The sequence below is a fragment of the Archocentrus centrarchus genome, chromosome 14 (genome assembly GCF_007364275.1).
Source record: "Archocentrus centrarchus isolate MPI-CPG fArcCen1 chromosome 14, fArcCen1, whole genome shotgun sequence".
Taxonomy (NCBI): Eukaryota; Metazoa; Chordata; class Actinopteri; order Cichliformes; family Cichlidae; genus Archocentrus; species Archocentrus centrarchus.
The window spans coordinates 25,693,637-25,710,005 of NC_044359.1; the positions used below are offsets into that span (position 1 = coordinate 25,693,637).

At 37.7% G+C, this 16,369-nt stretch overlaps 1 protein-coding gene across 1 annotated transcript; it reads left to right on the forward strand.

Annotated features, from left to right (window-relative positions):
* The first annotated feature begins 7,325 nt into the window (after window positions 1–7,325).
* Window positions 7,326–8,306, forward strand: LOC115791467 (olfactory receptor 1-like). The gene has a single exon (XM_030745553.1). The coding sequence runs from the start codon at window positions 7,326–7,328 to the stop codon at window positions 8,304–8,306; it is 981 nt and encodes a 326-aa protein (XP_030601413.1).
* Window positions 8,307–16,369: the final 8,063 nt, after the last annotated feature.

Consider the following 16,369-nt stretch of genomic DNA (forward strand, 5'->3'; position numbering starts at 1 on the left):
CCTGATCAGTAAGTGAAGAAATTCACCCTGTTTGTTTCACACAGGGAAAAACTGCAGTACGGAAGTTAAAATATGCAGATGAACTGTTAATATGAAAAAAAGTATTTCTTATCCAGTTACTTGGGTAATCAATATAAACAGAATACACAATTGCTAAAATAATCGATAGTTGCAGCCCTAATGAAATTTGCAACATGCTTCTCACACAGAAGCAACAGGATTCAGGTGATAGTTATTGTTGTAAGTAAGTACAGTTTATTTATATAGCGCTTTTCACAGACAGAAAAGCGCTGTACAATAATTAAAACACAATATCACCCCCCCCACCCCACCCCCAGAAAACACTATGTTAAAAACATAACATTACCATATTAAAAGAAAAAGAAAGTCAGATACCAGAAAGCCTGGTTAAACAGAAAATTTTTCAACTATTTTTTAAGTGATGCCACAGAGTCAGCTAAATGGAGCTGGAGTGGTAAACAGTTCCAGAGCTTTGGTGCCACTGCCTAAAAAGCTCTGCCCGCCCTGGTCCTTAAGTCTTGTATGTGGGACAACTAAAAGACTTTGATTTTGTTGTGTGAGAGACTGTTGACTTCTAATTTTTTTTTTTTTTTTTTTTAAATGCCTTGATCAATTTTAAATATCGGATTTATATCGGTATCGGCCGATATCCAAATGTAAAATATCGGTATCAGACATAAAAAAGTGGTATCGTGCCATCCCTAGTTCTAACTAGGAATCCTCTTGCTGTGAAGTGACAGTGCATATTAATCACATTTATCTTTGGCCAAATTAAAGGGCTGCATCTTTAAGATGTAGTTATAGCATTTTTTGACAATGTAGTGCATAATAATAAAAATATAACATAATAAAAAACATTTTTTTTCAAATTTATTTGACATTGTAACTAAAAAAAAATGTTGTCACTGTGAGGTTGACCAGCAACCAGAAGAAACTTTAGGAACTTGATAGCGTTTCTTGTGACAGTCAGACAAGCCAATTGATTACTTAGTGTCTTTAGCTGTGATCACATGATTTGATGACACAGGAAAACTGACAGAAATTGATTAAAAAAAACAAAAAAACAAGTGTTTTACTGGCATGTAGAATAAGGTATTACTTTTTTGGTGTTCATATTGTTTTAGCACTGGCAAACAGCTGCATTAGCAGATAGTGATCAGGCTTTGGGGGTTGAGGCCTCCGCAGCATGCTGCTATATAGCAGTAGTGACAGTGCATCATCTTGGTATTTTCCACACTTGTGCAATTGCAAAGTCCCATTGAGTTCCCGAAGGATTTCATTAGTGCACTGTTAACCTTGTATTAGTACCAAGCACTTCAGTATCCATGTGTGGAGTTTTAGATATTCTTGTTGTCAGTCTAGGCGGTGCTCAGGTTGGTCAGCCTGGTCTCAGTCCTGGTGAACTGCTCTATCAACCAGTAGCTGCAGGTTTGACCCTCTGGTGTTATTTCCTCTGAGCTGCACACATGTGTCTACTCAACTTGGTTGCTATAATGCCTGAGAGGAGCTCATGTTGAATTGAATCGAATTGAATTGAATAGTGGCAGAGCTGTAAGCCTTTGTTTCGAAGTTTCTAGAGCTTCAGTGATGGACATATTTTTTCTGTGCTTTATAATGAATAAAATATAGGTTTAATGAAATTTGTAAATTATTATATTCAGTCTTTCTTTACATTTTACATAGCTTCCCAACTTTTTTGAATAGTTTTATGGTTTTGGAAATAATACATCCAAATGCTAGGATCATAAACGTTTTCTTTTGCTATCATGCCTTCCATGTTACAGGAAATCCAAAAATCTTTGTATGTTCTGGCACAGAAAATAAGGGAATCTTTGAAAAAAATTATAAAAAGCTAGAGTAGAATCTAAAATGGTGCTAATTTATTTAATTTATTAATGATTTTAATACTTTGGTTGTCAAGTTATTCAATTATTTAACCTATTTGTTATTATGTTCAATCAACATTCATATAGTACATGTAGATGAAAATTTAACATCAAGCAGCAATATGCCTTCTGCCGTGAACTGAAGAGGATGTCAGGGGAAGAGGCTTTGATACATGTTGATTTCTCAGAAAATTACTGCTGTAAATACAGTTCCCAAGTTCAGGCAGTCCACTTTGGGGCTTCACATAAGCAAGCCACCCTGCATACAGGTGTGTTGTATGTTGGCAGATGCCCAGAGCCTGTGTGCTTTAGCACAATCTCAGCCAGTAGACATAAAAGCCCTCCAGCAATTTGGCAGCACCTAAATCCTGTGCTGGATTACCTTCAGGCACAACATCCACAAGTGTCTGTGCTGCACTTTTTAAGCGACGGGCCCTGTACTCAATACAAACAACGAGGCAACTTCATCCTTTTCACCACAGAACTGGACAAAAGAGGATTCAAGGCTGGTTCTTGGAATTTTTTTGAGGCTAGTAATGGAAAAGGAGCACCAGATGGTGTAGGGGTGCTTCAAGTGCTTCAACACCCAGTGTTTTAGTTTTGGCCCGAAGATAGAAACTGCTCTACCACAATCAGCCAGTGGGGAAAATCCAGACAAGGAAATCCAGTGGGAGAGTTTAGAGCTGATTGGGAAATATGATGATGATTTCTATCCAGGCATCATTCTGATGATACATGAAACACATGTCCAAGTCAAGTGCATGCATCGTGCTGGGTCAAACCGATTCTTCTGGCCCCATCAGGATGATATGCTCTGGTACCTGTTTGATGATGTCCTTGAACTCATTCCACCCCCACAACCGGTGACAAAACGCCATGTGGAGGTCTTGAAAGAGGTGTGGAACCGACTTACAAGATAAATCACACAAGCACTTACACAGATGCACACACACATACTCACGCAAACCAACACGCTGAAATCATTAACTGTTTATCAGATTATCAGTTTAGTTTTATGTTATTACCATGAGGACAAAATGTATTTTAGTGCACCTCTCATGAGGCCTAGTAGTTTTGACCAGTTGATGCTTGGCACACATGCACTCACACACTTACACAGACGCACACAGAGGTACAGATACAAACAGACACGCTGAAATCATTAGCGGTTTGATTAGTTTGGTTCATCAAAAATATCAGTTTACAAGTTTAGTTTTATGTTATTACAGTGAGGACAAGATGGATTTTAGTGCACCTCTCATTAGGCCTAGTAGATTTGACCAGTTGAGGCTTGGCATACACACACAATCTTTGTTAAATCTTTGAGGAATTAACATAATGTTTGACAGATAACATTGTTGTACTTGTTTTTACTTTAGGTTAATAAAACTCAATCCAACTACAATTTATATCTCTTGTCCTTCTTTTGTTACATAATAAAATACAATGTTAATAGAAAGTCCTGTACAGTGAATTTGAAAGTAAAAACCCCCAAACTTAAAACAAATTTTTATACAAAGCTGTATTTGTCCCTTCAACTCTGTTACTATCTTCAACCCTGTTATCCTAGTCTCAACCCCGTCACACCTACATTTTGATGCATTATTTTTAAAAATGTTTAAAATAATAATTTAGTGTTAGTTGAGTTTTGTCTAAAATTTTGAGGGCTATCAACAGACCACTAAATTAGATCACAACTCCTCCATTAAAGAAAATGTTTCATTAAAAATGACAACAATGCTTTCATGCATTGATGGATTTCAGGCTTTAAAATGGGAAAAAATTGAGATTTTATGCCATTTTCACTTTTAAAATTATAGAATAAATGTGTGGGACATCTGATTAATATACAAATATTAGTTTCTTTAGAAATACACTTTATAATCATATTTAAGAAGCCTCAGTAGTGTCCATAACGGGGTTGAAAAAAAACAACAAATATTACAAATATTAGTTTCTTTAGAAATACACTTTATAATCATATTTAAGAAGCCTCAGTAGTGTCCATAACGGGGTTGAAAAAAAAACAGTGACCAGACCTTGAAATAATGACCTATAAAAATGGAAAAATAATCCCTAAGGTGGGAAAATGTTTTTCTGTCCTTAATGCTGAGGGATATACATACACATAATACTTTTTGGTAAAAAATGTGAAAATATCAAAGTCCAATTTGAGCTATTCTCGTAGGCTAAACGTAGGAAAGGCTGGCCGTCGACAAAAGTCTCGAGCTCCGATGGGGAGAGAAGCTAGAGAATTAAGACTCCAGCATAGCACGAACAATTCAGAAACAATTTGAAAAGAGGAAAAAACAAACAAAAAAAAAAAGCTATTTATTAACTGTTTTAGACTGCTTATTGCTAGCGGATCTATTTTGACCCAAAGTGCAGCCGTGACTGGTTCTGAATGACGGCTTTACAGCAGACAGCTGCTCCCCCTCTTCCAGGTACTGCGTACTGGCACAGAATCTTTTAGTGGTACGCAGTACCGGACCGTACCGGCTTACTTTCAGCCCTGGAAATTACCATCACGACAGACACCAATCACCTTGAAGCCACAGCTCAGAGTAGCAGCCTCAACAATGGAGGTCCAGAACATAAACACACACCTGATCGAACTCACCACCAGGTTGTGATCAGTTGACAGCTCAGCTCCTCTCTTTTTATGACTGTGTTCCCCCTTGAATTTGGTTCTGCACACCAACCTGTGTTGGGTAGTATGAATTAGTATGGAGATGAATTTTAGCAAAGTGGGAATTGTCCAAAAAATGTTTTTGTAGCAGAGACTTTAATTGGAAGAAGATCTATTATTTACCAGGCCTGTCAGAATTGTTATAAACCATGGAGTGCTCTGGTGACATGTGTTTCTTTAGCACACATGAGAAAGAAGGTAGCAGTAAGCCCGGGAGGTGTTTGGTCTGATCAGATTTCAGGGGATGACACATTATGCAAATTGAGAGGGGTCAAAGGCAAGTGGGCAGAGTTAGAATCTTCAGGTTAGAATGATGTGTCTGTACTTTGTCCAGACTTGTGTACATGTCAACTTGTGAAACGTCATCAATTTCAGCCCAAGTACTGTTCCAGTTCAAAGTACACACAAAGGCAAGTTTGCTCAAAATATCAAGATGTTCTTGTATTGGTTCTATTTTTAGGGGTCTCCATGTTCCTTTTTCCCAAAAAATTAAAATGAATTAAATCTAAATTTTCCAAAAAATCACTGGGATGAACAGGTTCTGGTGCAGGCTGTTTATTAGACATATTAATTACACAAAACACAGGTAAAGACCAAAACACAGACAGTAACATAGTTAAGCCTAAGATACACACACATACAGGGACAGAGAGAAAAAGAGAGAAACAAAGAGACAGAGAAAGATACAGAGGCAGGAAGAGAAGAAGGACAGGACAGGACAGGGAAGGGCAAAAGTAAGTGAGTAAAGTAAAAAAGTAAGAATAAAAGAAAAAAGAGAAGAAGTGTCATACAAAGAACAAGCACCTTATTTTATACACTTAAAAATGGTAACTGCCCACTTGCCTTTGACCCCTCCTAATTTACATGAAATGCTGTCCCCTAAAACCTGAAACAGACCAATCACCGCCGAGGCCTATTGCAGCATAACTAAGGGGTGCTTCAGGATCACCTGATCCAGCCCTAACTATAAACTTTATCAAAAGGTATGTTTTAAGTCTAATCTTAAAAATAGAGAGGATGTCTTTCTCCTGAACCCAAACTGGGAGCTGGTTCCATAGAAGAGGGGCCTGAAAGCTGAAGACTCTGCCTCCCATTCTACTCTCAAGTATCCTAGGAACCACAAGTAAGCCTGCAGTCTGAGAGCGAAGTGCTCTGTTGGGGTGATACGGTACTATGATTTAAGGTAAGATGACCTTTTATGTAAGAAGGATTTAAAATTCACTTCTGGATTGCTCTTTATTTTGAGTCTCAGTGAGTACTCTAGCTGCAGCATTTTGAACCAGCTGAAGACTTTTCAGGGAGCTTTTAGGACAGCCTGATAGTAATGAATTACATTAATCCAGCCTAGAAGTAATAAATGCATGAATTAGATTTTCATTATCACTCTGAGACAGGATGTTTCTAATTTTAGAAATATTGCACAATTGCAAAAAAGAGGTCAAACATATTTGTTAAAATGTGCATTGAAGGACATATCCTGGTCAAAAATGTCTCCAAGATTTCTCACAGTGTTACTGGAGGCCAAAGTAATGCCATCCAGAGCAACATCTGGTTCGACACCGCATTTCTAAGATTTGTGGGGCCGAGTACAAGAACTTCAGTTCATTGAGTCATGTCATGTGGTGTACCAATAAAATGCTCAATCAGGCATTCAAACACTCTCTTCATTTTTCTTTCTTCACTTCAGGAAATAAGGTGATGGAGTTCCAACTTGCCCACAGAGTAAGTCAGTCAGTCACAACATGATTAAGCAAGTCAGTCTGTAGAAGAGATTAAGAACCATTTTCATTACATACGAATAAATAAAGCATATTTGAAAATATGCTTTCATACTGATTGCCTCAAATACTGCATTATTAAACTGCAGCAACTGCAGTGCAAAGACACAGGTATACATGCAGAGTGAGGTCTTAGTCTGCAAACCTGAGTTTGATAAGTGAATGGCAGCAGAGAGAAAACTGAAATGAATGAATGAATGTTTTTGCACATCTGTAAAGATGTCATTAATGCTTAACAATACATACAGATTTTGGACCAACACATGCTGCCATACACACAGTATCATGTTATTAGAAGCCTTGGTAAATTGAGCATTTACCAAACAATTTCAAACCCTATTCTGTCAGTGTTGCAACAACTTTGCTACATAGAAGAAGAGTCCAGATATTAAACTGTTCCAGAAGTTTATACATCTCAATTTGTAAAACATCTGGCACATTATAAAATGTAAAATATGACAAAGGGAGCCCTGAGTTTTGAACATTTAAAATCATATATCAAGCAAGTAAAAAAAAAAAAAATGCTTTAAAAATTATGTCTCACACTTATTGTGTTGTTAAAAGATGTAATGAAACACAGTGTATCAGCTTTTTTGACATATGCGTCTTATAAGAAATCAAAAACAAGCATGAATATAACAAATATTTTATCAGCCTTTTTAGTTTTTAGATTTATTATGTGTTTATTATGTGTTTATACTGTTGGCAGTTACAGGTTTAAAAGATCAAGTAATTGCATTCAGATCAAGTAATTGCATTCAAAAAGGGTTATAGAACACACTCAAGGGATCACACATGAACATAAACACTGAGGGGATCTGCAGACAGTTAAAGCTCTCCTGAGCTTCCCCATTAGCAGTACTACACCGCCTCCATCACAGAAGCCTGATGTGCAGTACTGCTTTCTGTATTATCAGTGATTGAACAAGAGAAATTTGACAAAAATCTACAATGGACCTTTTCAACTCTGCACTTGGGAAAAATATTACTTTTGTGCGCCCTGCATATTTCATTATAACTGGATTTGTTGGAATTCCTAATATTAAATACTATTATGTCTTTCTGTTTTTTGTTTATATTATTTCAGTCCTGGCAAACACAGCTGTAATGGGGGTCATATGCTTGGATCATAATCTAAGAACACCAAAATATATTGCAGTTTTTAATCTTGCAATGATGGATCTGTTAGGAAACTCTGTCATTGTGCCAAAGGTTCTTGATATCTTTTTGTTTAATCACCCCCAGATTTCTTATAATGACTGCTTGACATTCCTGTTTTTCTGCTATCTTTGCCTTTTCATGCAGGCTCTAAATCTGGTTGCTCTGTCATATGACAGAGTTATAGCTATCGTTTACCCACTGCATTATCCAGTGAAGGTGACTCACAGGTTCATGATCTCTTTGATTGCCTCTTTGTGGGTATTTGCCATTACTGTGATGCTCCTTGTAGTTGGCCTCCTTACAAGACTTTCCTTCTGTCAGTCAGTTGTTATTAAAAGTTATATCTGTGACCATGGCCCAATATACAGGCTTGCATGCAATGACTATACACCCAGCTATGTAATTGGTTGGATTGTGATAGCTCTTGTTCTTTGGCTTCCTCTTACAATTGTTTTGATGAGTTACATATGTATTGGCTATGCTTTAGCTAAACTAGCTACAGTCCAAGAAAGAATGAAGGGCTTTAAAACCTGCACAGCTCATCTTTCATTAGTCGCAATCTATTTCATCCCAGTATTAATCACATTTACTCTAGGTGCAAACATAGACCCAAATGCCAGGATCATAAACCTGTCTTTGACCATGGTCTTTCCTCCAATGCTGAACCCAATTATATATGTCCTACAGACACGAGAAATCAAAGAATCTCTGAAAAAGTTGTTAAGAATCATAACCCGCTACAAAATTCAAAAAGTAAGATTTAAAAAATAAGTGTAAATGTAGCATTAACATTGTGAGCCCTGTGTTTATTTAAGGAGTGTACGTAAGCTCATAAAGACTGCGATGTTGCAGTATTTCCAAACAGAACAGAAATGACAAAGGTCAAACTTCAATCTGTGGTTGATTGTAAAATATGTCAGTTCAAGAAATCACCTGATTGCATAAATGTCTTGTGCATCTTGAATGTGATTTTGTATCCATTTGTTATATTTTGCATCAAAATAATGATTATTGTGATCAGATTAGGGGTGGGAGTCAATTAAATAAATTAATTTAATTAATTAGGAGCTTTATAATTAATTAATCAAAAATAATCGCATTTTAATCTCATTTAAATAAGTTTGGTTGATGAATGAATCAATATACATAAGCTTAAACTTCAAAATTTTGTTTCTTTTCCCACCAGTCTACTACACAGACCAACAAGGGTGGAAGTGCTTCTGTGATAAGCAAACTCCTAAAATTAAAGTTAAGCATCATAACTGGATAGTTTTATTCAACATTAATGTCTCACCTAATATAGTTGGAAATTAATCATTAGCTCAGCTGTATTCCTTGATGTTGAAATATGTTATGCTTGTTTTAACAGCTTATTTTGAATAAAGACTTAAAATTAAACCACAAAAAGGAGAAAAAGTTCGTTCTTCATTTAACCAGCTGCTTTTACACAGCTGTGCTTCGCACTCACGTTGCTGGGCGACATGAGCTACACAGAGGTGAGGGCAGGTGACGCTAATATGAAGGCTAGCTGCTCACTTCCCGCCTTTGCGGAATTCGTGGGCTGCGAAGGACGTGGGCCGGGTCCTTTGAACGATGCAGCCGCTGAATTTTTGACATTGTGCTTCAATATAATCTGTATGCCGGGAACTCGTGCACTGAGAAACGTTCCGGTGCAAAGTGCGATTAAAATGCGTTAAAATTTTTAATTTGTTAATTTCCCCATAATTAATTAATGCGCGTTAAATTAACGCGTTAAAGTCCCACCCCTAGATCAGATATTTCTCTGCACCACATATCTAAGTCTTCAAAAATAATTGAGTATTTTTATTTACATTAGAAGAAAATGGCAGTGTGTATGTTACAAATAATCAAAGATACATCACATTTAGATTTCAAAAAGGAGTGTTTTCAAACTGAGTTGTGCTTCAAGTTTACTTCTCTAGTCATTCAGGATCATTTGACACTGTTCTGAATTTAATGGTGGACCTGACATTCTCTTTTTTGTTGTGTGAATTTATCCATGTTGATTTTCAGCTTATAGGCACTCAAGAGCTTAGGACTAAGCCAGCTGTACACCTTGTGTAGATTGTTAGCATACCACAGAGAGAGACAGAAAGATAGATACTCATCTATGGCCAGTTGGTAATTACCAGTTTCCCAACATGCATACCCCACACAAAAAGGCTCCAGCTAATCAGAAATCTTCATGCTGTGAGGTGACAGTGCCATCTAATCATATTTAATTTTAGCCAAATGTAAGGGCTGCCTTTGGAAGATCTAATTGTAGCATTTTTTGACAATCTAGTGCGTAATAATAAAAATATAACATTGTAAAATAAAAGTAAGTATCTTCTGTTTGAGTGGGACAAGTATCAGTGCATACCATATCCAATCTAGAGGGCATAGGCTTTTTAAAACATATTTGATTTTGCTCTTGGGCATGTTGGACATGCTCTTTTCATCCAAAAGATGTATATTTTTGCATAACTTTGCAAATGTGTCTAATTACAGACTAGTAAATAAGCCATTTGTAACTATATAAATAAAAATTATTCATCATACAGAATTGCTCAGCATCAATAGAATAATATCAAACACAAATGGTCAGCAATTGGACCCTGTGCTACAAGAAGTGCTGCAAATATGTTATTACGCTGATATACCACAGAATGGAGTGTTGGAACCCCAAGAGCACTAATGAAGCATAAAAGTGAGGTCCACTAGTCTAACCATGCAACCTGACCACAGTGTGAAAACAAGAAAACACTGTCACCAGTGACAGTAAACAGTGAGTAAACCAGTCAAATTAAAACACCACAGCTCACAAATGCAATTATGTCTGAACATGCATGAATCAAGCCAAGATATGCCAAGCTAACATGTCCCATCCACTGAACCTTGCAAATATTGAACATCCCTGACATATCAGTGTCACGATTCTGCAGTGTGGCAGGCAGGATAAGGACCTAAACACACGACTCAGGAGTGAAAGCGTGAATATATATATATATATATATATATATATATATATATATATATATATATATATATATATATATATATATATATATATATAGCTCCAGCTCCAGCCTCTGACGGGGACGGTCGCATTCTATCTCTCTCCCTGCCCTCCCTATCTTTCCTGCTTGCTGCTTGCTGTGAGAGCGTCTCTTGCACACTGTTCGAATAAGAATAAGATTGAGAGCAATATGGATTTGGCAAACTGGGCCTTCAAGACCATGGATCGAATTTTTTCCACTATGAGATCTGGGAAAGGGGAGCCTGCGTGTCCGAGTGGAACAGACCCGGTTGGATACGTCATCGACTCTTGGAGCTCGTGGAGACCTGTGTGCTTCTCGGCCCTAGAGGTGGAAGACGTGGAAGACGCTTACATATTTGGCTATCTGGTAGCGGTATCTTTTCTGTTTGGGCTTGGAGGATACCTGATTTACCGTGAAATCAAGAAAACCTGGACGGCAGTTCGACATCTGCAGAGGCTGCCGACCCAGGTGGATGGGCTGACCAGAATGGTACAGACTCAGACTCAAAGCCTGATGAACCTGAGCCGTAGACTTGGGGAGTAGCAGGTGAGAGGGGTTCGATCTGGAGATAAGGTACGGTTCTGCTCAGTGAGGACGGTAACTAATGAATTTGGATTATTGGATTATTGAATGGTTTCCCAGTGAGACTGAAGGCTGTTGAAAAAACAAGCAGCCTGTTCCAAAACAACACCTGCATTATCAGAATTCGGCTCCCTAGCCGGCCTTGGCTGGCAATCATATCTCTCCAGAACTATGTGTGAAGGCCGCTATCCCCCTCAGCCCTCTCTGTGATTTGTGAAGCTGGATCTGGTGTACCAAGGCTGCTGATGAACTTCCATCACTATCAGCAAACTGTTTGCCTGAGAGCTGGCATCTGGGCTCCACAATGCCCCCATCCCTCTCGTCTCCGTCTGCGTCCCCTCCTGACCCTGACCCTACCCACCATACTGCTATCCCGGCTTTATATGTGCAATATGCTTTTTGCTGAGGTGTTTTTTGGAACCTCGTAAGGTGTTCTTTATGAACACAGTATGAGATGATTTTTTTGAACCTAACTATCCCAATGTATCTCTTTCTGTCTCTCTGCTAAAGGTAGCGCCGTTGTGAAACGGTTGCATGACCTCAGACATCTGTCCCCCCCTGTCTGTGTTATGTTTTTGTTTTGGATGGATGTTCTGTTAACTGCAATTTCCCCATTTGTGGGACTAATAAAGGCATTCTTGATTCTTGATTCTTGATTCTTGATATATATATATATATATATATATATATATATATATATATATATATATGATGTGTGTATGTGCATATTGCTTTAAAAATTTTAAAAAAATCTAACTTGTGCCTCACAATTTGTTTCTCATAATTGAATTTCCTTTAGTTGAGGTTATTAACATGGCCTGAATACAACATAACATACAAGGTATATCACAGAAATAGTAATAATTTTAAAATAATTTTTATTACTGGGTTATTATTTATTAGGAAGGGGCTTACCCAGGCCTGTCTTTATAAAGGCCAATGGGGGACAGATCTACCAACCACTCACATGTGAATGATGAATTGTGATGTCATTTTTTTCATCCAATGACTGAGAAGCCACGTTGGTCTGTTGCCGCTGCTTCGGCTTGCAGCGCTGCTATTTATATGTAAAGTACAGTCGTTAACACCTCCCGCTAGCCCTGCTGCTTCCGGTGGTACGTAAATGACCATATCCGTCTCAGGTGAACGCAAATGCGCTGCCCCGTCAGCTGTCGAAAGCTGTTGTTAACTAGCGTTGCCCGCGTCAGTATACGGGGACAAAATTCCCTCTTTTCGTGCAGTGGTCATTGGGCTGATTACTGGGGGAGAGGAAGCAGCTTACAGGAAAGAGGTGGCCCAGCTGGTGTCCTGGTGCTAGGAAAATAATCTCTTCTTAAATACAGAGAAGACTAAGGAGATGATTATTGACCCGAGGAAGAGAAGAGACCAGCATGCTCCATTATCCATCAACGGGACTCAGGTGAAGAGGGTGAAGCCCTTCAAATTCCTCGGCACCCACATCAGTGAAGATCTCACCTGGACCCACAACACAGTGCAGACTGTCAAGAAAGCTCAACAGAGACTCTTCTTCTTAAGGAAGCTGAGGAAATTGGGATTATCCCCCAAGAGTATCCTGACAAACTCCATCACAGTGTGGTATGGACACTGCACCACTCAGGACAGGAAGGCTCTCCAGCGTGTCATCAAAGCAGCACAATTCATCTGTGGAGCTTCCTTCCCATCACTACAGGACACTTATAATACCCAGGTAATAAAGAGAACACGCAACATCATCAAGGACTGTACCCACCCACAGCACACACTGTTCACACTCCTGCCATCTGGCAGACGTTACAGGAGTGTAAAAGCAAGAACAACAAGACTAAAAAACAGTTTCTATCCACAGGCCATCAGGCTACTGAACCACTGACTGATTATCAAACTGTGATTACCTGCCGTTTTTTTTCATCTGTATATATTATATATCTGTACATCTATATATATTTCACTTGCTTTATTATTTATTTATTTTTACTTTTAAAATTTTTCTATATAGTTCTTTCATTTTATTTTAACTTAGTTATTTATTTCAATTGTGTGTAAGGCAGTCGCAAGTAAGAATTCCATTGCTCAGCATAACCACTGTGTTTTGCGGTGTACATGACAATGAACTTCTTGAATCTTGAATACAAAGCGACTGTTTGTATGGAGCTAAATTTGTCTCAATATTATTCAATCAAACAACAACTAATCTCAATCAAAAAAATAAATTGTGGTCAAAACTTTCGGAATTGTAATGAATTTTTTTGTAATGGAATATTTTTTTTATATAAAAAAAAAGTAAAAAACTATTTTTTTATTATTCAAATGACTAATTTTTTTCTCACAAAGAGAAAAAGTATTTGCAAAACATAAACTTTTATTTGCGCATGTCAGAAATATTTAGTTACAATTCTCAAACTCTTGGTTTTGATGCTCCCTCTTTTTGGTTGAACTCAAAAAGTTTTGAGTGCAGGTAACATGAACATCCTGGGCAGGGCCTAAAGACGAACGATGTAACACGTGTCCCTACTGATTATGCTGTGACTAAAGCGGCAGACTCTGATCCCTCCCACCTCTGAACTTTAGTTGAAGCAAAGCGGCAAGCCCTGCAGTTCTGGGCAGAGGACATCAACAGTAAAGAAAGGTGGTAACACCGAAAGTGAATGGTAAGTAATCTTCACAAATTTACACTGTTTAACAGCTACTAACGTGTCCGTCCTTTTCAACAAAGAAAGTCTTACACAACTTGAGGACAGTCGATATTATCTTGTGTGCCGCAGTCCCGGTTAGAATAGCATGCTAGCTAATGTTGGCATCAAAGTACATAAACTAGGCTTGTGTAATGTTCGCCTGTCTTTATGTTGAATCTGTTAACTAGAGCACCTTTGTTGAGGTGCAATAAGCGTGGCAAAATACCAAATGTACCTGGAGGAAATATGTGTTAAAAAACTGTTAGGTAATGCCTCCGTGTGTATGCTAACTAGCAATGATGCTAAAGTGGGAAATCACACCAGACCGCTGCACCACAGTGTGTCATTAGGCCCACGTTAATCTACACGACACGTGTCAAGTGACTGTACAAACAGATTATTTATTTCCCGAGCACATAATCATTTCTGTGGATGAGGTGAGACAATGTAACATCTAAATATATATTTTCTTCCAGATGCAAAATGGAAAACCAGACTGGTAGATCATGGGCCGAGGTAGGATGTTCACATAATTTCCGCCTTTTTTTATTATTGTTAATGAGTGTGTATGTGTCTGGTATTTAGTTTTATTTTGAATTATATGTAATATGCCTTTTTCTGTGTTATGTCATGAAATTAAATTGATTTTCTCCTAATTCCCTACTGTAGTATGACCATCAGAGTGCAACAGAAGCAGGACAGCACTTGTTGACATTACTGAACAGAGCAATTCCTCAAGCTCCGAGAGAGGGTCAGAACTTGAGGGTGGACAGACCACCAAGTGTTGAGTCAGAGATGGCCAGGTAGAAAAGGAAGTGTATTTTTGTAAGGGTCACTTGTATATAGTTCACTATATTTCTGTAAGTCAGTTTCTTCAGTGTTTTTTAATTATACTATTTGATGTATTTATATTTTTTTAAATTTACAATAAAGTCACATGCAGATTTTAGGCATTCATGTGATTAGCAAATAGAATTATATTAATGTAAACAAGTTATGTATCCAGTGGCGCTGGTCAGAGATACTAAAAATATAACTTGTGATGTCAGCAAGTACCTGGGTCTCAGGTAAATGGAATGTGTAGTACAGTTTTATAAGTGCTGTAGTTTGTTGGATCCAATAAAGTCCACCACCAGCTCTTTGTTTTTTTTCACAGCAGAATTACAGCAGAATTTTTTTTTGTGCATTTCTTTGATCTTTGTTCTTTTTTATAATTAGCTTCATTTTTAAGAGCTGTATGTCTTACAGGAAAATGTATTCACGGTTCTATTTATTAATGTGTTGATTTAGTTCAGTGATTTTACATTGCAGAAATTTTAACTTTGCCATTTTACTTGAAAATCTACAGATCATTCCCTGGCTTTTTTAAAAGAGGTGGCAAAAAGAGAAATGATCTGATGAGGCCCAACAGTACAGCAAAATTCGCAAAAATTTGGAAGCCACTGGAAGTGTCTTTTTTTGTGTTGGCTTCAAAAAATGACACCATCTCTACCTCTTCTGTTGAGCTTGAACATTTGCAAGCAGGACTTGAGAAAAGGACTTTGTCCATCACCACTGACCTAACGCATGCAGTGGTAATCAGAATTTAAGCAGCTGTGTTTTGCTTTCAATTGTTCTTTTAGGGAAAAAAGTCCAGTGTATTCTGTTATCTTAACATTGAACATTTTCCATATCTATTCATAAAATTGTTACTGTTGACATGAGTTATTTAACACAAAAAGATTTTATTTTTTTATTGTTGTTTTAGGTACACTCATTTGCACCTAACTGAAATGTACATGTTTTTGGATCTGGAACTTCATTTAGTGCACATACACAATTGTGTAATTGCAACATTTTATTATTCCCTTTTTTTTAGTGAAACTCTTTATTGAGGACTACTTACCCTAAGATGCTGGATCTAGAGGACAGTTAGTTAATATATAAAGCTGTAGGTGGGCTTCCAGCCTTCTTCACATATTTCAGAATTGGTTTATTCTACTCAGAATATTTGTGAAGGCTCTGAACTTATTTTATTGTGTTAAAAGGTGGGAATGGAAGATGAAAACTGTTTCCTGTCCCGTTGGAGGCAGAGGGATACACTGAATCTCTCATCAAAAGAGCATCAAATGGGGGGAAATGTTTGCTATACTTAATGCCCCTCCAAGATAAGTTGGATTTAACACCCTTGCCTGCAGATTCACCTGAATTTGCTCTTATGCCAAAAGCAGCTTGTAAGAAATGCAAGGCTTCAATGCCTCTGCAAATGCTGGCCTTGCACATTGAAGAATGCAGTGACCTATCAAGCTCAGACAGTGAGGTAAATAATGTGGTTGGGGTATCAAGGTTGCAAATGACCCAATTTCAGCATGCTCAGAATCACCATGCCCCCCTTTACTCTTTTTGACTGTGGAAATGAATGTGCCTAATAATTATGCACATCTTGATAGGCTGTTACATTTTATATAGGCCACACCCTCATTCAAGTTTATGTCACTTGGAGATGGAAATGTGAATTGTAGATGTATGCAAATGTAAAATTGTAATACCTAAAACTTGT

Coding starts and splice junctions, on each gene's coding strand:
- LOC115791467 (XM_030745553.1), top strand. CDS start 7,326: ATGGACCTTTTCAACTCTGCACTTGGGAAAAATATTACTTTTGTGCGC.